The 18301-nt window shown below is 36.8% G+C and overlaps 1 protein-coding gene across 9 annotated transcripts in view; it reads right to left on the bottom strand.

Moving 5' to 3' along the window:
- Window positions 1–18301, bottom strand: part of LOC124711466 (protein lap4) — a 539589-nt gene that overhangs the window by 194795 nt on the left and 326493 nt on the right. For all 9 annotated transcript variants that reach the window (XM_047241583.1, XM_047241591.1, XM_047241606.1 and 6 more), the window contains 4 exons: window positions 18013–18097; window positions 10179–10360; window positions 9773–9922; window positions 1869–2066 (listed from right to left, as the gene is read on the bottom strand). In XM_047241583.1, coding sequence (XP_047097539.1) covers window positions 1869–2066; window positions 9773–9922; window positions 10179–10360; window positions 18013–18097 — 615 coding nt within the window. The remainder of the gene's footprint in view (window positions 1–1868; window positions 2067–9772; window positions 9923–10178; window positions 10361–18012; window positions 18098–18301) is intronic.

The raw sequence follows: 18301 nt of genomic DNA on the forward strand, positions 1-18301 counted from the left end.
CCCAGCATCATCTACCTATCTTCTATTAGATCATCATTTTGGTCTTTGGCCTCTTGCAGTAGGCCTTCTTCATATAACACACTGTAAATATAAAAATTAAAAGTGCTGATTTAAATAGCAGAGTCAGAAAACATTAAAAAGACCCATCCGGCTGACGATGATGACATTTTGGACAGCTGTGCTGAACCCTATCGCAAAATTGCTACTCATGGCTGAGCAGCCATGGGTTAAAGAGAATGAATGAGGGCACGCATGAGATGAATGACATCAATGTAAGCCAACAGGAAGCGATTTATATGTCGTATGCTAAGATCTCAACATTCATTTTTAAAATGTACATAGAAATGGATAAAAAACAGGAATTTCAATACCTTATGGATATATTCCTTTTGCTGACTGCCCTAAGTAAACAGCACTTTTAGTTCTTATCGCTGTAGTGTATTATCTGAGGATGGCCTATTATTAGAGGCTGAGACTGGTCATATTTTTTAATAAATGACTATTCTATCATGGCTGCTTTTTATTAATTTTTGTTGTAACAACTGCCACTCCCAACTCATATTCATGGCATATTCTCCCCTATTTCATGATAATACAAAATGAACTGCCTCATCGATCCTATCTGACGCAGATGAAACACCAGAAGAGGGCGCACAAGATAGCGTACGCAGTCTCTTCAGATGTATTCATGTCCAATGTCATCATTTCTCCCCCCCCCCCCCCCCCCCGCCCCCTTTTTTATCTGCCATTATCTTGAATAGTATCTGTTATTTCAAAAGATACTACTCCTTGGTCACTTATTAATATGATTCATTTCTGTGGGAGATTATAGGAGTTATTTTAGAAAATTATACATTGTATCAACTTCAGTTTCACAGCTAGAGGTCTAAATTAGTCATTTGCATGTAAATAATCTGTTGTATTTAATTCCACAATAGTGTAACTGAACGACAGTTCTGTGGCATAAAATGTTCCAGAGCGGAAGTTCAGTAGAAGCTCTACATATACCTTCCAATAAAACGAGATACTCTGTACCATTTCTATTGAAACATGATATTCCTCTGGTATGCCACATTCTTCATGTCTTGAATGGGTTTCACATCTGACATTACTTTTCAATTGATATTATTTTCATGATCTGCGGGTCATAGGGGAAGTTGAGGGAGCAGGCATTGAATAAGTGTGACTTTCAATGATAACAGGTAAATGATTGAGGTAAAAACATCCAATAATTCCGTACCTGGGATACAAGATGTATGCCATGTGGAAGTTGAACAGGTCACCAGTTGCTAAGAGGAGCCATCACTGCTAGGTTAATGGTGAACTTAACTCCAGTGAACAGAACAGGATAGCAAGAAATGGTAATGGTGTAGGAGCAGCAGTTGAAAATGGAAAGGGAGCCAAGTTTGAAACACACACACTGCCCACAACCTCCGGAGCCACATGTGATGTCCTTCTCACATTCGCTATTGGTTGCTGTAGGCAACACTGGTAAAGTGTCATTAGTTGGCAGTTTTAAATCGGTATGAACTCTTCTGCAATGTCAGCCAGCCCCAGTGCCAAGTCAAGGAATGGTCCCACAAATGTATGCTAACTTCGAGCATGAGGCAGGGTAAATTTCATAATCCAAAACTCACTAAAATGCTCCTGGACTCCTCCAAACATGACGCCACCTACACAATGGTCATAATCTTTGTTCTGAATTTATCTTTTGAACAACTAATTAATGGAGTAATACTACCACCACACTTTCCTCATTACTACTACAGATGTAAAAATTTCCAACATGTGACAATAGTACTGGTAACGTAACAATCATGTATTTTGTAAAGAATACCGACCAAAAACTAATGTAAAGAAAATCTTACTTTAGCTCTGATCTCTTGCTCAGGATCATGGCTTGTTGCTGTGTCGTAGCTGGACACATGAGATGCTGCACTTGGCGCTCTGCTTGCACTCGCACTAGACGACACGGACCCTGGTCCCAAAGGCTGTCTTGCTATCGGTGTTGGTGTCGCAACAGGTGTCTGTGTTGGACTTGGTGTAGCTGTGATGGTTTCAGGTAACTGTAACAGAAATTAGTGAGACATACTATTAAAAATTAAGTGATGGTTGACTCATGAAAAATACATATAAAATGCTACGCCAGCCTACAGCACAACAGAGCGTAACTGTCCAGTACAAGCGACCATGGGCAGTAATAATTAACACGAGAGTTTCAGTATCAAAAATAAAGATTTTATAAGCCAATTATTAGCATCTATTAGCATCCCACAAAAATCTTTTAACTCTTTATATTCGGTATTTCTAGATTAAAGACTAAATACACCCTTAAAACGTTCTCTTAACTGTTATGTTGTATAGAAACACAGGGAAGGGAAGCTAAGACATACAACAGGAGATACGTAGATAGATAGATAGATAGATAGATAGAGAGAGAGAGAGAGAGATTATAAACTGCTTTTGTATGTTACTCTAAGTTCTAATCTGCATTAAAGACACCAAGCTAATGAGATTCTAATCAATGACAAAGCAGTTGCTATAAAAGTTGTAGGAAACTGCACTCCTCCATTTCGGTGATTGGTCTCCTTTAATCCTGAAGAATGCAGTTGCTTTATTTAGATATCAATTTCATGCATAAAATTTGCATATTAAACACCAGAATTTCACATCTAAAATTAAAGTCCTCCACGTTGCACACACTTTATTCTGGTACATGTATTTATAACTAAGTTTAGAGCCTTGCACTGTGAAGTATTATTTACTCTATATATAACAATAAATAGGGAGTTTATTAAACATTTGTTTCAAATTTTCTTATCAACTTCCTATGAATTATGTAGTGGTTCATTCAGTTACCAAGCAGCAATGGCTCACATGATCCCAAGACAAGTGGTAATAGGAAAGACAAAAACTGAAAATAAAAAATTAAATTTTAAAATATTAACTCAAACTAAAGCTAATTATAACAATGACGCTTAACCTTACAAAAAGTACTTGAAAATTTAAGACTGCTCAATGAGCAATTGTTATATACATGTTGCAAACTATTGAGAGATACAAGAGAAAGAAATAAAATGGGGAACAAACTGCAGTGAAACACAGTTATGATTGCAATGAAAATTACATGGAGGTGGTACTTTATCCAACAGTGCATGTCAAATGGATGATGATGACGATGACCGACAGCTGTTCCAGAAATCATCATCTCTAAGTGGAAAATAAACCTACATGAGGCTACGACATATTAGTCAAGTCAGGGTTAACCTCAACTACTAGTACGACAAGAGTAGCAAATCGTCCACCACTCAATCCCCCACACAAGCACAAGCACAAGCACAAGCACAAGCGACACGCGCAAGCGGACCAGGTATGTTGCATTAGTTAAGGACTTTGATGCGGAGACTCTAAAACGTACATTGAAATAAATATCACAATAATGTATTACAGAATTTAAATTGTCACAATACATTTCGAATATTTCTCTCATGGATTTAAATAATGACAAACAACATCCCTGGCATTGTTGATACCGAGTGACTTTTTGAAACAGATAGTAGATAGTTTTAAGGTTGTGCCTTGAAATGCCAGTTAGCTCCACATAGCAGAGGTTTGGCAGCACAGTTTCTATAGAGTACAGCTCTGATGGGCATCCTGAAGACTCTGTCCATTGACCATGAGTGTTCTATTAACATCCATTTGATTTTCACATTCTGCTGTTTATATCAACACAGAATGAATACAGTGGCTGAAACTTTGCTATTGAAGCCCTGTCTCTGTATATTTCTAATGATGCATCAAAGCATCATAATCAACATTTAACATTAATGTTATGATAGTTTTTCATTTTGTGCTGCAGGAAGAAGTTTGTAAATCGGCAGTTAGAGTGTACTACAATACAGTAACATGTCACTTCCTAGAAAGAGATTCACAAATGCATAGAGGAAATAAGAATGAGCATGCGATGTCTGCGACTGCATCACAGCTCCAATCAGTGATCAATTTTGTTTTAATGATAATTTGCAGTTTCACTGCTATTTGAAACATCGTTATTTACAGGTCATCAAACTGTTTTCTCAGAAAAAGAACTGAAAGTATCTATCTGTTAATTTGTTTAAATTACTGTCTTCAGACTAATGCCATGAACTAAATGTGTTGTACAGCAAAAAGGATTTACTGAAGACATTAGATGCTTCGATCATCTGGAACTTACTTTCGGAAAACAACCTGACAGAGGCTTTTCCTGAAAGTGTTAAACTACTGCAGATAATAGTCACCTTCCCAATGATAACCAGAGAGGCAGAACACTGGTCATCCACACTAAAACTGGTGAAAACATTCTGTGAAATACTATGAATGAGAGGACACACACACACACACACACACACACACACACACACACACACACACACACAAGTATGATTTGCATGAGAGAGAGAATTGTGTGTGTGTGTGTGTGTGTGTGTGTGTGTGTGTGTGTGTATTTTTGACAAAGGCCTTGTTGGCCGAAAGTTTTTTGTGACAGACTTTTTGTTGTGCCTATCTGCGACTCATAGTAAATGGCAACTTCCCTTTTCATAATATTGTTACAAGTCATCCTGGACATTCCCATGTTTGATACTATGAATGAGGGCTGATAATGTGTGCTTGCAATGTGTTCTCTTGAACAAGAACTATTAGATCATCCGAATTACAATGAAATGGTCTGACTATTTTGCAGTGAAGAAATGGAGACGAGATGATTTGATCTATAAACAAATTAATTAAGGTACGCAGAATGTGCATTAATGTGTCTTAAGAGGCTATTCCTTCGTTGTAACTACCTATTAAGGCTACTAACTGGAGTGCTTAAAAATTAGCGGTAACATGTTTTTCGACTGACATCACATTTTCCAACAGTTCAGCACAACAAATTGTACTAAAAGTGTCATGTTTTGGAGAGGCCTTTATTGTAACGCATCAGTTAAACAAACATTTCTGTAGTATACAACTATAAATACAAAAACCTCAAATATGGTGTGTTACCTTCACAAACACTTAAATCAACATTGTAGCTGCACAGTATTCTTCTGACAAAATCTATGACAATGCAAAAAAATCACTGTCTTCTTTTATGAACTCTATAGCTGTGGATTGACCACACAAAAACAATAAGTGCTTCAAAATTAGTACTGAAAATATGAAAAGCATTAAGCATGCAGTGATGCTAACATACAATACATTAAAGAGCTCTCCAAAACGTGTCTTTTAGTATGATTTGTTATGATACAATTGCCACGAATTATATATATCTTGGAGCTAGCTTTTGGTGTAGTTGGTTATGAAGTGGAAAGAATATACAATACGTAAACTTTTGGCTAAAGTGTGAAACTGTACCCCCATCCCAAAAGAAAATCCCATCCCTGAAATTAAAGTTGTAGTGACTTAGACTGATCTGTATAATAGCCCAAGCTCTAAGTTAGTTCTTATCAGTAAATGCTACAGCCTTCCCATACAGAAACAACAGAACATTCAAATCTTCATGGCTGGACAGGAGTTTGAACTGAGATCCTCAACTCCTAAACCAGTATACTACCTTGCTTGGTGCAAGTGCTGAATTTGTAGCTTCAGTGTTACAGTTTCATATTATCAGACACACCAAAACTGATGATCCCTACTCATTATTGTATTTTCAAGATCTTTCAGAATGTGCCAGACTTGCTCTTGGCAGCAGACTACACGGGAAGTACAAGAACAAGCTAAATTCATATTCTACCATCTACAATCATAAACTCCACAGACTCAAGCAAATCACTTGAATTTTGAGCCTTAAAAACTCATTTGCTTCATGAATACCTCATGAAATCATCTGATTGTAGCCTATAATCACATTGGAACACTGGTTTCCATAAATTAGGCCCTTGATGCATACGAAAAGCAATAACGCAGAATTAACTCAAATTTTACAAAATTAGTATCTTTCAACAGAAAGTTACTACCTGCTCAACACAATATAATTTCATTAAGACCAGAGAAAATCAGAGGATCTGCAAGTATTATTTTGCCCAAGCCACATGCAAATAATGAAGTCAAATAGGTAATTACATGTTTATACAGTTTTAGTAAACACATTCCTTTTTGTTACACATTTCTGCAACTCACTGGGTCATTTTTGTGGCGAGTAACATTCTATCCTTTCCCTGATATTGTTTTATGTATTCACAGAGTTTGTCCTTGTACATACTCACATAATTCGTCCTTACAAAAGCTCACACCCAAACCACCTTAATGCTGTAGAAAACAATGTTCTGACAAAGTAATATCAAACCATAAAACACAGAAAATAAAAATGGCAAGGTCCTGATAAAGTAATTGTCTCCATCGCTTCCCCCTCATGTTTAGTTTTCTGAAATTATGGAAATGTTGCCCACTTAAGCTCATTGAAAATTATCTGTGACAATCATATGCAATTTCATATTTATTCAAATTCTGAAACAGAGATGGCAATTACCCTATTCACAAAAGTGCCATTTTATAATAGATAGATACACACATTTCATTATAAATATCTAGAGCCAATGTCACTCTCGAGTGTAATATGGATTACAGCAGAAAAGTAACAAGTTGTGGACTATATTACTCAGCAGTGTCTTGAAAAATAAGCAATTTTTAATTGAGGCAATTCAGTGTTTATATACAAATTTGTATGTATGTATGAATGTATGAATGTGTGTCACGTAGTGTAGCATTAAGTGAGTGTCCATGCCTTGACTGATGAACAAATCATTCTTATTGTCACCCAACTCCACTAAAACTCAAAATTTTGAATGTTAAGTTTAGTTTCCTTTAGACTTGTTGATTATTTGTGTCCCTACATTTGATACATCATAACATGAAACAAATGAGACACATCACACATTCAGTTATTCCACAGTCTGCTTTTATTGCCGTAATTTAAAATAATGTCAGACTTAAATCAGTTATGACATTTGAGCATTTTATCCCAATTAATACCAATACACAGAAAACAATAGATATTTCTAGTCAGCAGCGTCAGATACAACAAAATCCAAGTTAAACTCATTACAGGAACACATGCGGGAGGGGGGAGGTAGAGAGAGAGAGAGAGAGAGAGAGAGAGAGAGAGAGAGAGAGAGAGATCCATAAGACACCATGGAGCTGCTACTCTCAACATCTTTGGCCTGCCCAACTGGATAAACAGTGGCCTACATATTATGCAGCAGCCAAATACCAGACCCGGCAGTGCGGCTCATTCAACTCGCATGAAATAAAAAAAAGTAACTGCAATAAACAAAGCTTTGTAAAAGAAGAAATTAGGTATATGACATAACAGTCCATTAAAAGAAACATAGTCAAATTAGATATTACCCATGATTCCACCTGGAGCAGGAATATGAATGCTGGTGTATCATGATATTACAGAAGCCACTTCTTTTGTGTATGAATTACAGTTGCTTATGATTCTTTGAACGAATGTCAGCCTGGAATCCGCTATTCCTGCAATTTGTTTTACATGGTCCACCCACTAGATGACATTTTACAGCAGTTATTGTTTCCATTGATTAGCTACCAATAACACAATCTACCCGTAACAAACTCTTCACGTTTTTTACATGCAATATGTTACATTCAGCAGGTCTTTCTCCATTTCACACTCAATCATGAGTGGCCTCATTGTGTCTCAAACCTCATTCACCAGATCATTAATATAAATTGGCAGCCATGATGACTAACACTCACTCAGGGTACTCCTGAACTTACTTTTACCTTCATAAATTTTGTTCCACTTATTACAATGATGTGTTTCATGTGTAAGAAAGTATTGAATCCAATCACAAATTTAGTCCGATACTCAGTAAGCTCTTATTGTGTTCTCTAAACAACAGCTCAGAACTGTATCATATGCCTTCGAGAATTCAAGAAACACACAGTAACCTGAGCATCGATGTCTACAATGCTCCAAAACTTGTGGACAAACAGAACAAGCCAAGTTTCAAAGTATCTGTTTGTGAAATCCATGCTGGTTTTTATAGATGTGAATTTTGTACTCTGAAAATTTCACGTGACCATAAAACATGTTCCACAATTACACAGATTTGTGTTAATGATATACACCTGTAAATACTGGAGTCAGTCTGTCGACCTTTCTTTAAAACAACAATGACCTATGATATGAGTCTTTTCCCTATCAGTAGGTACACCTTGTTTATTTAGTAATCATGCCTTGTTTCTTTAGAAATCAACAAGAAATTACTTATTGAAGGAGAACACGTTCTTTCACGTAATCTCTGTAGAATTTCATAGCCTTCTTATCCAGCCCTGACGCCTCACCACTGTTGAGCAGTTTAAATTGATTTTCTACTCTGTGATTACTGATCTCAATATCAGTCATTTCAGCATCTGTGCAGAGACAGAAAACATGAAACTTATTACGATCTTCCATGGTGAAACACTTTCAAAAGGCCAAATTCAGTATTTTGGTTTCCTCTGTAATCATCTTCCTCTTATTACTCACATCATATAAGAACAATTAATTGCTCTCCTTGCACTTATTTTAGCTTTGTTAAGCTTTTGTGTGTCAACTAGGCTTTGACTATGCTTAAATCGAAACGGTAGTTCTCTTTGCTTTGGTAGCAACTTTCTGACATGGCTATTCAACCACAGAGCGTCTTTTCCCTCCCACCCATAATTACTTGACACAAACTTGTCTAAGACACATTCTACAATGAACTCGGGCTTACATCTTTATCCTCAGAGCTGAATATTAGCTGTTGCATTCTGTTGCAGCTGTTTGCATTCTGTCACTCCAGCTAACCAAAAATGTTTTTGTATCTTTTTTTAACATTCTTTGTAACACCAGAAGCATCAATGCTATCTCAATATTATGTACACTGATTCCCTCCTCAATGTTTACTGATTTGAGAAGTTCAGGTCTAGGTGATCTACAATGTTGCCCTCACTGATTGACTAACTACCTGCTCAAATTTTCTGACACATATTCACAATAGAAAATTAAGTAGCCAGCATAATCCCTCAGCCTAAATGGCATAAAGCTACTTCACAATAGAAACGACAAATATTTCCTTTAATCTTGTAGAGACAATCATTAACCTCACCACACAATGTTGTAAGATAATACTGCTGCTTGTGCTGAACCAAACTTCTACTTCTAATATGTGCATCTTAAACTAGTTTCAAACTTGAATGACCATTGTTTGTATAGTACCCTATTTTAATAGTTTTATCCACTAAATCCTAAATCTTTACACTCAACACAGAACCTTAATTAATTTTTATTGGTTTTGTTTTATTTATGGAAACCAGTGCACAAATCAACAAGATAGCATCACAAGTGGCAAGTAGCAAAAGTTAACAGTGTGAGACACAGCAGTGCTCAATATAAGCTACACAAAGAAACCAATAACCTAAATGTAATGTAAATGGACAGATAAGAAATCTACTTACCAAGTGGTGACAGGAGAGTACACATACAAAAAGAGATTAAAATCTGCAAGCTTTCAGAGCCAGTGGCCCCTTGTTCTAGCAGAAGGGTTGGAGGAAAAGTTTTCCTTCTCATTCTGTCCGATAAGTCTATCCTGACCCGGGTTCTGGGTGACTTCTCCAAACTCTACCTTCTGCCAGGAGACACTGGCTCCAAAAGCTTGCAAATTTTAATACCTTTTGTATGAGGTGAGTAGATTTTTTTCTAATCAATTACATTATATTTTCAAAAATTGATTATTTTCTTTAATAAATTACATTATTATGTTACCTTGGTACCCGTAACAGGAACAAGGTGTGGAACATCTCTTACAACCGTCAGAACAAGGTGACTTCCAGCTGCTTTCAGTACTTCCACCGCCTCATAATGATCTACATCAATAAGGGAATGCCCATTAACCTTAACGAGCTTGTCACCAACCTGCACAAAAAAAAAAAAGAAATTAATAGACATAAGAACAAAGATATGTATACTTCTACTCATTTTTCATTTTAACATTCCAGTTACAATTCTTGAGGTTTAGATAATACACAATGAAACACTACACAAATTTTGATATGTTTTTATAAGAGGGGTTTAATAAATTCATTGATGATAATAATGCTTCCATGGACAAGATTCTTTAAAATAAAGATACTGCAGCTCTGACTTGATAGAAAGAGTTCACAGATATTACCCTCAGATCAGCCAAATCTGCTGGACCACCCTCCGTTACACGTGAGATGAATATGCCTTCATCATTGCCTTTAAAAGGTGTGGAACCTCTTCCTCCTGCAATTGACAGGCCCAGTCCAGCTGATGTCCTTTCTATGTGAATTTCATACTGTTCTTCGCGCACCTCAATGTTCGCATCTTGATCTAAAAAGTCGTATATTGAACAAAGTCAATTACCAATCAAAACAACTGTACACAAAACATATTAATGTATCTCTCAAGTTGTACTATGTCAATTAAAAGTGTATTTCTGTTATTTCCATCATGAATATTAACAAAATGATTCCAGTTTATCATATGGCAGCATTATTGGATAACCATAAATAGGATAGAACTGCAGTACAATTAAAGAAATTAAAAACAGTACAGCTCACTAAATAATGTTCAGGCCAAATTCTCCAAAGTTATCAACTCTGAAGGCTGGTACCCATAATAGCAGCTGTATGTAGAAAATATGACTCATTTTCAGTCACAAAGATTCTTGCTGGTTCCCACATTCTTTGCCAAAGTATCTCATAAAAACTCTCTCACTAAAGGCCCCTGTAAACGTTCAAAGAATCTGTCGAGCTTAACTACTGTAATCTGTCAAATTACTTGGCAGTGTGAAGCTTTGTTTGATGTTTTTGTCAAACATAGACCGAGTTTGCCATGTTTGAGAGAAAGTCTGATTGACGTCTGATTTGACAAACACATTTTAGTGAGAATGCATTTGTATCACAATTTACCACACTCTATTTCAAATTTCCACAGTTGTGCAAATTACAATCAAAAAACTATATGGGTAAAAAGAAAAAAAGCACTGATAATTACCAAAGTGGTATAGGTATTGCCTCTCTCCCAGCAGTATTTTACACACAAAGATGCTATGAAGAAATTCAATACTCTTATGCATAATATACAAGTGGGATTGTAATAAAATACACACACACACACACACACACACACACACACACACACACACACACACACACACACACACACACACGCCATTGACCAGCATCTTGTTTTCTTTTTCTTCTTTATACTCAGTGCTGAAGTCAATGTAAGAATTGCTCATCTGATTTCATAGCCATTCTCATTAGGGTCAAAATACTTTGCAACACATACATGTAGCGCAACAGCTGCATCAAATAGGAGGTTAAATTTTCTGAACTTTGTTGGTATGCCTGCACGCTTGTTTGAAAAATCCATGTATAGAAAACAGTGAATCTGACAAACAATCCGATCCTTACCAGAGGCATTAACCTTGTGCTGCATTGAGTTGTCATGACTTCCAATCTGTTCCCTTTCACCTTTGGTAACAAAGGATACTATATAACATATCATTCAGATTTTACATAAGCACAACCTAGTCTTTGACTTAATTCTTCAAGTTCTTTTCGTCTCTGAAACAGCTAGACACAAATGACTTCTATCACCTGAGTACTGAGGTCATTCTTACTTCCACACACTAGCAAAAATGACAAGACACCTATCCTTAACCATGGGATCTCTGCAGATATGTTGATTTGCAGCATCATTCAGCCCTCTGGTCTGGAGGGTCTAAGCCAGTTGCTTCATCTCCCCTGTGACAAGCTCAGGTGTACATTCTGGAATCTGCACTAAATAGTGGATACTTTGCACTATACAGTGGAAATGGCCACTCAGGTGGTAGAGTATGTGTCGATTACAATAATTTTTTAATAAAAAAGGTGTCAGAATAAACTCCAAGATTCCAGAAGAAATTCCTCCATCAGCCTTTTTAATTATTGCAACATATCAGATGAGACATGGGACCACATAGAATATGTTGCCAACAAAGCGCACGTGAGGCTCAAACAAAAACAGCTCTGCCCAAGGCTCAACAGGGAAAGTGCGCTGAATAGGATGGTGTCGAAATCCATGTAAATTACACTGATTAGACCTCTGATGCGGTACGCAACTCCTCTCTCGGGATACGCAACTCCTACACTCCTGCACCCCCTGCAGATTGTACAGAACAAAGTGCTACGCATCATTAGCAACACTCCATGTTCCACCCTAAACCTGCACTGTTGATCTTCACAATGAATACTGCCCTGAAGCCCTCGAGGAAGTATTCAAAAAACTCGCCACACGACTACACAGAACTCGAGACATTCGAACAATCCTTTCATCCATACTCTGGGAAACTATGATCACAACCATAGGTGGAAGCATAAGGGGCCAAAGACACTACTACCTAGGGCATAGCCACCTAAGGTGAGCTAACATACACTCACAAGTGACAAAAATCGGCAAACCCCTGCAAATCAGCAACACTGACTGGATTTGCCAGCTGCTATTAAAGCCAATCAATAAGCTACAGCAGGGAAGCTGACAAACTTGCACACTAATGCACAAACTGCCAACACTACCCTACACTGTGAATCCAATATATGCCCTATCGGACAGTAAACGATGATGGACCCAACTGTTACAGGCATGATGAAGCTGACTGAGATGCCAATACCAGCACCTAACTGCAGCTGCCGAGTAACACTGCTCCACAATGTCAAAGGTATCCGCCTCCATGATACCCATTACTAACAAAGCCTACCCTTGCATGACCTGTCACAGGCAGCAAGAAAACCACAACTGCTCTTATAATCCAACCCAACTATCACAGAAGTTTTCTCCCTTGGCTCTTTCCTTGGCACTTGTTCCCTCTACTCTTTGTTCAACTTTCGGCCCAATCTATCTCCAGATGAGCACGTATTAATGGTTAATTGTAAATATATGTACACAAACGTTGCAGTACCCACATCCTGCGAGACCTCACTTAGAAAAAATTAACCAATATGCAGAGATGGCAGTACATCTTTTGTGTTGTCTATCATGCCTGTGTGAGCGTGGAAGGGCTTTATAGTATATTTAAAGAAAATAATAATAATAATAATAATAATAAAAAATGCATGAATATGTAAGAGAGACACTCAGGGGAGTTAAATGGGTATTCTTGAAACAAAGATGACACAGTTCTCAAGAAAACCCTTTTGTGGATATTTAGCACGTTTGTATTTAAGGACACGTGTGTGGGCTTTCTGATGTCACCCCTGTATATCTTGTGAGAATAAGGTAAGGATTACTTAGCGGAGGGGGATGGAAGCATAAATAGTCGTTTTTCCCCATCACTAACTACGCAAGTGGAATAGGATGGAAAGTCTATACTGTTGGTACAAAGTACTCTACACTATGCACTATACAGTGGGTTGTGGAGTATACATGGATTCGTAAAAAAGATGGAAAAATGTGTTGTTTGGGCCAACTCAACATCTGGCCGTCTAAAACACACGTAAATGGCACTGCATACTCCACAGCACATGTCTGATAACAGTTTAACAAAGCAGTTCAGTCTGCCAACTGATGTTAATAAACCTGATATTTAACTGTAATTCTTCCACAACAGATTTTCAACTGAGGCTTTAACTTCAAATTGTACAACAAAAATTTATTTAGACAATTTTCCTACATTAGGTTAAAAATACTGTACTGGGAAATAAATCCTAAAGACATCTTTTGATGCCATCAGTCCATTTCTCCTCATGAAAATGCTAGTTTTTTTACTAACAAAATGTATGTTAGTAAGTTATTATTATCTAAATACATAAAGCTTTTTAGAGACAATTCAGAAACAACAAAGTAGTGTGCAAATTATTTGATGTCCTACATTTTGAAGTTTTTGTTATTCATGTTAACAGTTCCCTCTGACTAACGTTTGGGTCAGAGACAGCGGCAGTCACAGTGATGTTTCTCCGCTTCTCAGAGGTTAGCAATGCATCAGTTAATGCAGCCAATGTGACAATACTTTCACGTAACCAATGAGGGATGGGAATAGAGACAACATGTTTCTAGAATCAAAATTGAAATCATTGTAGTTTGCTGTTTTTCACTGTTGATTCATGGTTTTCTTCAGATACTTTTCCCTGATTATGGCTGGAATTGTATGAAGTGGAATGATCTCTCAAGAATTTGGTCCTATCTGACATGTTGAAATCTACAAAAGAAATTTTTCACACAGGAAGGGTACACCGTTGCACTGTCAAAATGTTACCTGCTAAGGTGCACCACAAACATTTAAGAAAACTATTTTAAATTCACTCAATTTTGTAGAATGAAGAATTGCATATAACAGTAGTTTGTACAGCCATTCCTGCCTAGAGCATGATCCGGCAAATAAGCAGACAAAGCCGTAACAAGACTACATAGTGCTGCATAGTGCGAGGTCTGAAGAGGACACACATGAATTTTAAGCACTTAAACCACACCAAAAATGCCTCAAATGGTTAATTTTTTGAATAACTTACAGTTCATATTGACAGCTAAACTATTGCAGACGTAATTGTTCCACAAGTGACTGGAAGAGGAAACAAAATCAAGGCAATGTATTAAGTTGCCTAGAAAGATTTTAATTTGTTGACATCAATATTTTATAAAAATTCCTTTGGTACGGTTCTTATGATGATCTTTGAGATCATTCCCTGCAGTTGTCACAAAAATGTGAATTGCGTACTGGATGACAAAAACACATTTGATGAAATTAGTAAAACATGATGATGCAAACTGACACTGTGCAATGACTTAAGTTCAACAATAATGTTACACTGATAAACCTGAAATGACACTGAACTATCAGAAATTATACTATCCATAATTTTCCGAAATCCAAAAAACGCTTTAATCATCGAAAGATTTCTTTATAGATGCATGGAACCCAAATTACATTAACAGTCTTTTCAACCACCTCCTGAATGCAGTGAGGCCATTATGCCCACACCAAGAGTGCAACAAACTGCAACTGGTAAGAAGACATCTTGGCTGCAGTATTGAAAACTGAAACTAATTACAAAATTTTTGAAACTAAACAGTCCATGTTTTAATTTTTTGCCATAGCTTGCCCTGAGGCTACCGAAAACAGATATAAAGCTGCGGAAACAGTAATTCATGATACTTATCACTGGTGTTGCTGTATAGAAATGTTTAATAGCATTCATCAACTGCACTTGCAACTCTTGTCTTTTTCTCACTCTGAATGATGAAGTGTAGTTTGCATGCAGTCCTTGCCTGAAACCTGACTAATTGGCATGCAGCTCTTGCCCGAAACCAGACTAATTGACATTTATACATAGCATTTTAGGGGCTAAAAAGAAGCCATGAATTTGTCTATAGTACTGCCTACTAATGACACCACCTCAGCATTTTTACTTCAAAAAACTGCATTATTTTGAGACTCCCTCTTCTGTATAATTTCTTTAATTTGTTTAACCAGGTTGAAGAAGTCTGGAAATCAGTAATGTTCATCTCACTCACAACTGAGAGCGTCCAGTCTCTTAGACCTCCCTCAGTAATGGTGCATTGACTCTCACAAGCAGTTTTAAACCTTTTCAATAATCTTCTTTCATGCTTTTATGAGCTTCATTTTGGCACATATTTTGTACTGTGTGTAAATTTTTCTTCCATTTATACAGTTAATGTTAAGATTTTAAGAAACAAAATGAAGTTTCCACACTGCTTAAGTTTGTGTGTTTTCTCCCTCCTTCAAATAACGTTCACCCTATGATTATTTATGACTCTTAGTCACCATTCACAGACGACATTCTTAAAATTTCTAATACTGGTAGTACTAGGATTCAAATAAATCATCAACATGTAAGTGAATGCAAATGTAGGCATGAGAACTTTTTAATGCCTATAGTCCTAAATGTATGGTTCACAATCAAAGAGTCACCCACACTGTTGATAACAGAGTAACTGTTGATTAAATTAAATCTATTACACTATCATCTGAGCTTGTTATCAACATCAAATGATTTATCAAAGTGGTGCCAAATAAACAAACCCAAGTTACTGCACTTGAGGACTGCTTGGTGATACTTTATTCTGAATATTTAGTTGTCAGAGGATGCAGATGCAAGCCTGGTGTCCTAAATGTGATGGTTCCCCGCCAGTTGAGCCTTTTAACAGTCTTTAGTTAGACATGTCACTTGCAACGGTGGTAATTTCATGTGAGATAGGTCACATGTACAGTGTCATGGAACGGGAATAGATTAGGATTTAAGTGTTATTCACAAAACCTCATTGCAAGAAGATCTAAATATGGCAGATTATTTGTGTGTTTTTCCTAAATAATCAAAAACAATTGTGGTCTTTAAATATGTCTGCTTGTGTCTGTATGTGTGGATGGATATGTGCGTGTGTGCGAGTGTATACCTGTCCTTTTTTCCCCCTAAGGTAACTCTTTCCGCTCCCGGGATTGGAATGACTCCTTACCCTCTCCCTTAAAACCCACTTCCTTTCGTCTTCCCCTCTCCTTCCCTCTTTCCTGATGAGGCAACAGTTTGTTGCGAAAGCTTGAATTTTGTGTGTATGTTTGTGTTTGTTTGTGTGTCTATCGACCTGCCAGCGCTTTTGTTCGGTAAGTCACCTCATCTTTGTTTTTATATACAATTGTGTTTAATATCAACATCTAGGACTCTATGGTTATAATCTGTTATCAATGATTGTATACTACGTATATACCTTTACAAATTTGTTTTTTCTATCAATGCACCATTGAAATAATATGATACCGGCTGCAAGGTGTGTGCACATAGTGACAGTAAAAGAATTTCAGTAATAAAATAAAAGTATATTTACAAGAAGCATTATACCAAAAAATATTTCAATGCCAACTGAAACAGCTACTGCAATGCCCAATGCCAAAATCTAAGATCATTCATTTCCTATAACTCATATCAAAATTTAATGCAAATGCTGCTGCTGCAGCAGCAATAATAATATTTACCACCACTACCACACCCCTCCCCCTAATGGCAGCACTACTAGTATTTTAGTTGTTGTCATTTTCTTTAACAATAAGCTACAACAGCTTTTTATTTCTACGTTAATATTAAAAGTTGATTACAAACAACAAACTGAGACTTGCATAGTTGCACAATTACAATACAAAACTTGCACATTATTTACTTACCTGAGAATTTCCACAATTTTATCCTATGTGAACTGTTACTGACTAAAGTACCGTGTCCTTCTGGAGACACAGGATGAACTGTTTGGTTTTTAGATGCACTGATTTCCTCTTTTAACAACAACGTGTCCGGTGAAGAAGAAAGTTCATGTCTTCTAGCAGGCCATTCTTTTGAAAGTGAAATATGGGATACAACTTCATTATGATTAACATGGTCAAAATGTGATATTCCTTGGTCCTGGTATAGCAAAATGTTTCTCAGTTTCACCTCTGACACTGAATTATGATTTTCTTCAATATGTTGAGCTTTTACATCTTCTTGAGACCCTTTTCCTCTTTCTAGGATCTCATCAATAACTGCCTCAATTTTATGTCTCGCTTCTAACGAAGCTTCACAGGCTTTTTCTGCAATTGAATCATCTTTCACAGAAAATTCGCCAACTTTTTTCTTGGCTTTCTTAGCTTCTTTTAATGAGTCTTTGGATTCTTTCAGTGAGTTTTCACTATCCCTCTTCTCAGCATCAATTAAAGCCTGTATTCTGTGTCTTCTTTGTTTCTCCTTCTTCTTAATATAACTGAACATAGTTGCACTACTTGTTCAGCCAGTAATGTCAACACAGAATAATAGCTGTTGACATGAAACACGACAGACAACTAACTAACATACGGTAACTTTAGCTCCCCATCTTTAACTCCGTGAGAGTTTTATTTGAAGTATGAGATAATGTTATCTGCACAAACAAATGCAGCATATCACACTTCCCAAGAAAATGGTACACAAATGATTCACTATTCCAAAGAATGTCAGACCTAACAGCATCTACAACCATACCTTGACTATGATCACCTATCGACTCTGGTGGTGTTGGGTAGAATGTTCCCTTATCTACTTCATCATCCTTCTTTCTGCTGATAGCCTGTAACAGATAAAACAAAAACAGATAAGCATGAAAACAAATACATTGTGTCACTTACATATCAGTTTAGTTGCCAGCATTGAATACTTGTGCTATCTTCTTTCACCAACTTCAGCTTGAAAGGTATTTAAATTTTTATGAATACAGTCCTCTGAAAAACTCCCTAGGATGAATATTCTAATGCAAACGTGTTTACACACACAC

The sequence above is a fragment of the Schistocerca piceifrons genome, chromosome 1 (assembly GCF_021461385.2).
Source record: "Schistocerca piceifrons isolate TAMUIC-IGC-003096 chromosome 1, iqSchPice1.1, whole genome shotgun sequence".
Taxonomy (NCBI): Eukaryota; Metazoa; Arthropoda; class Insecta; order Orthoptera; family Acrididae; genus Schistocerca; species Schistocerca piceifrons.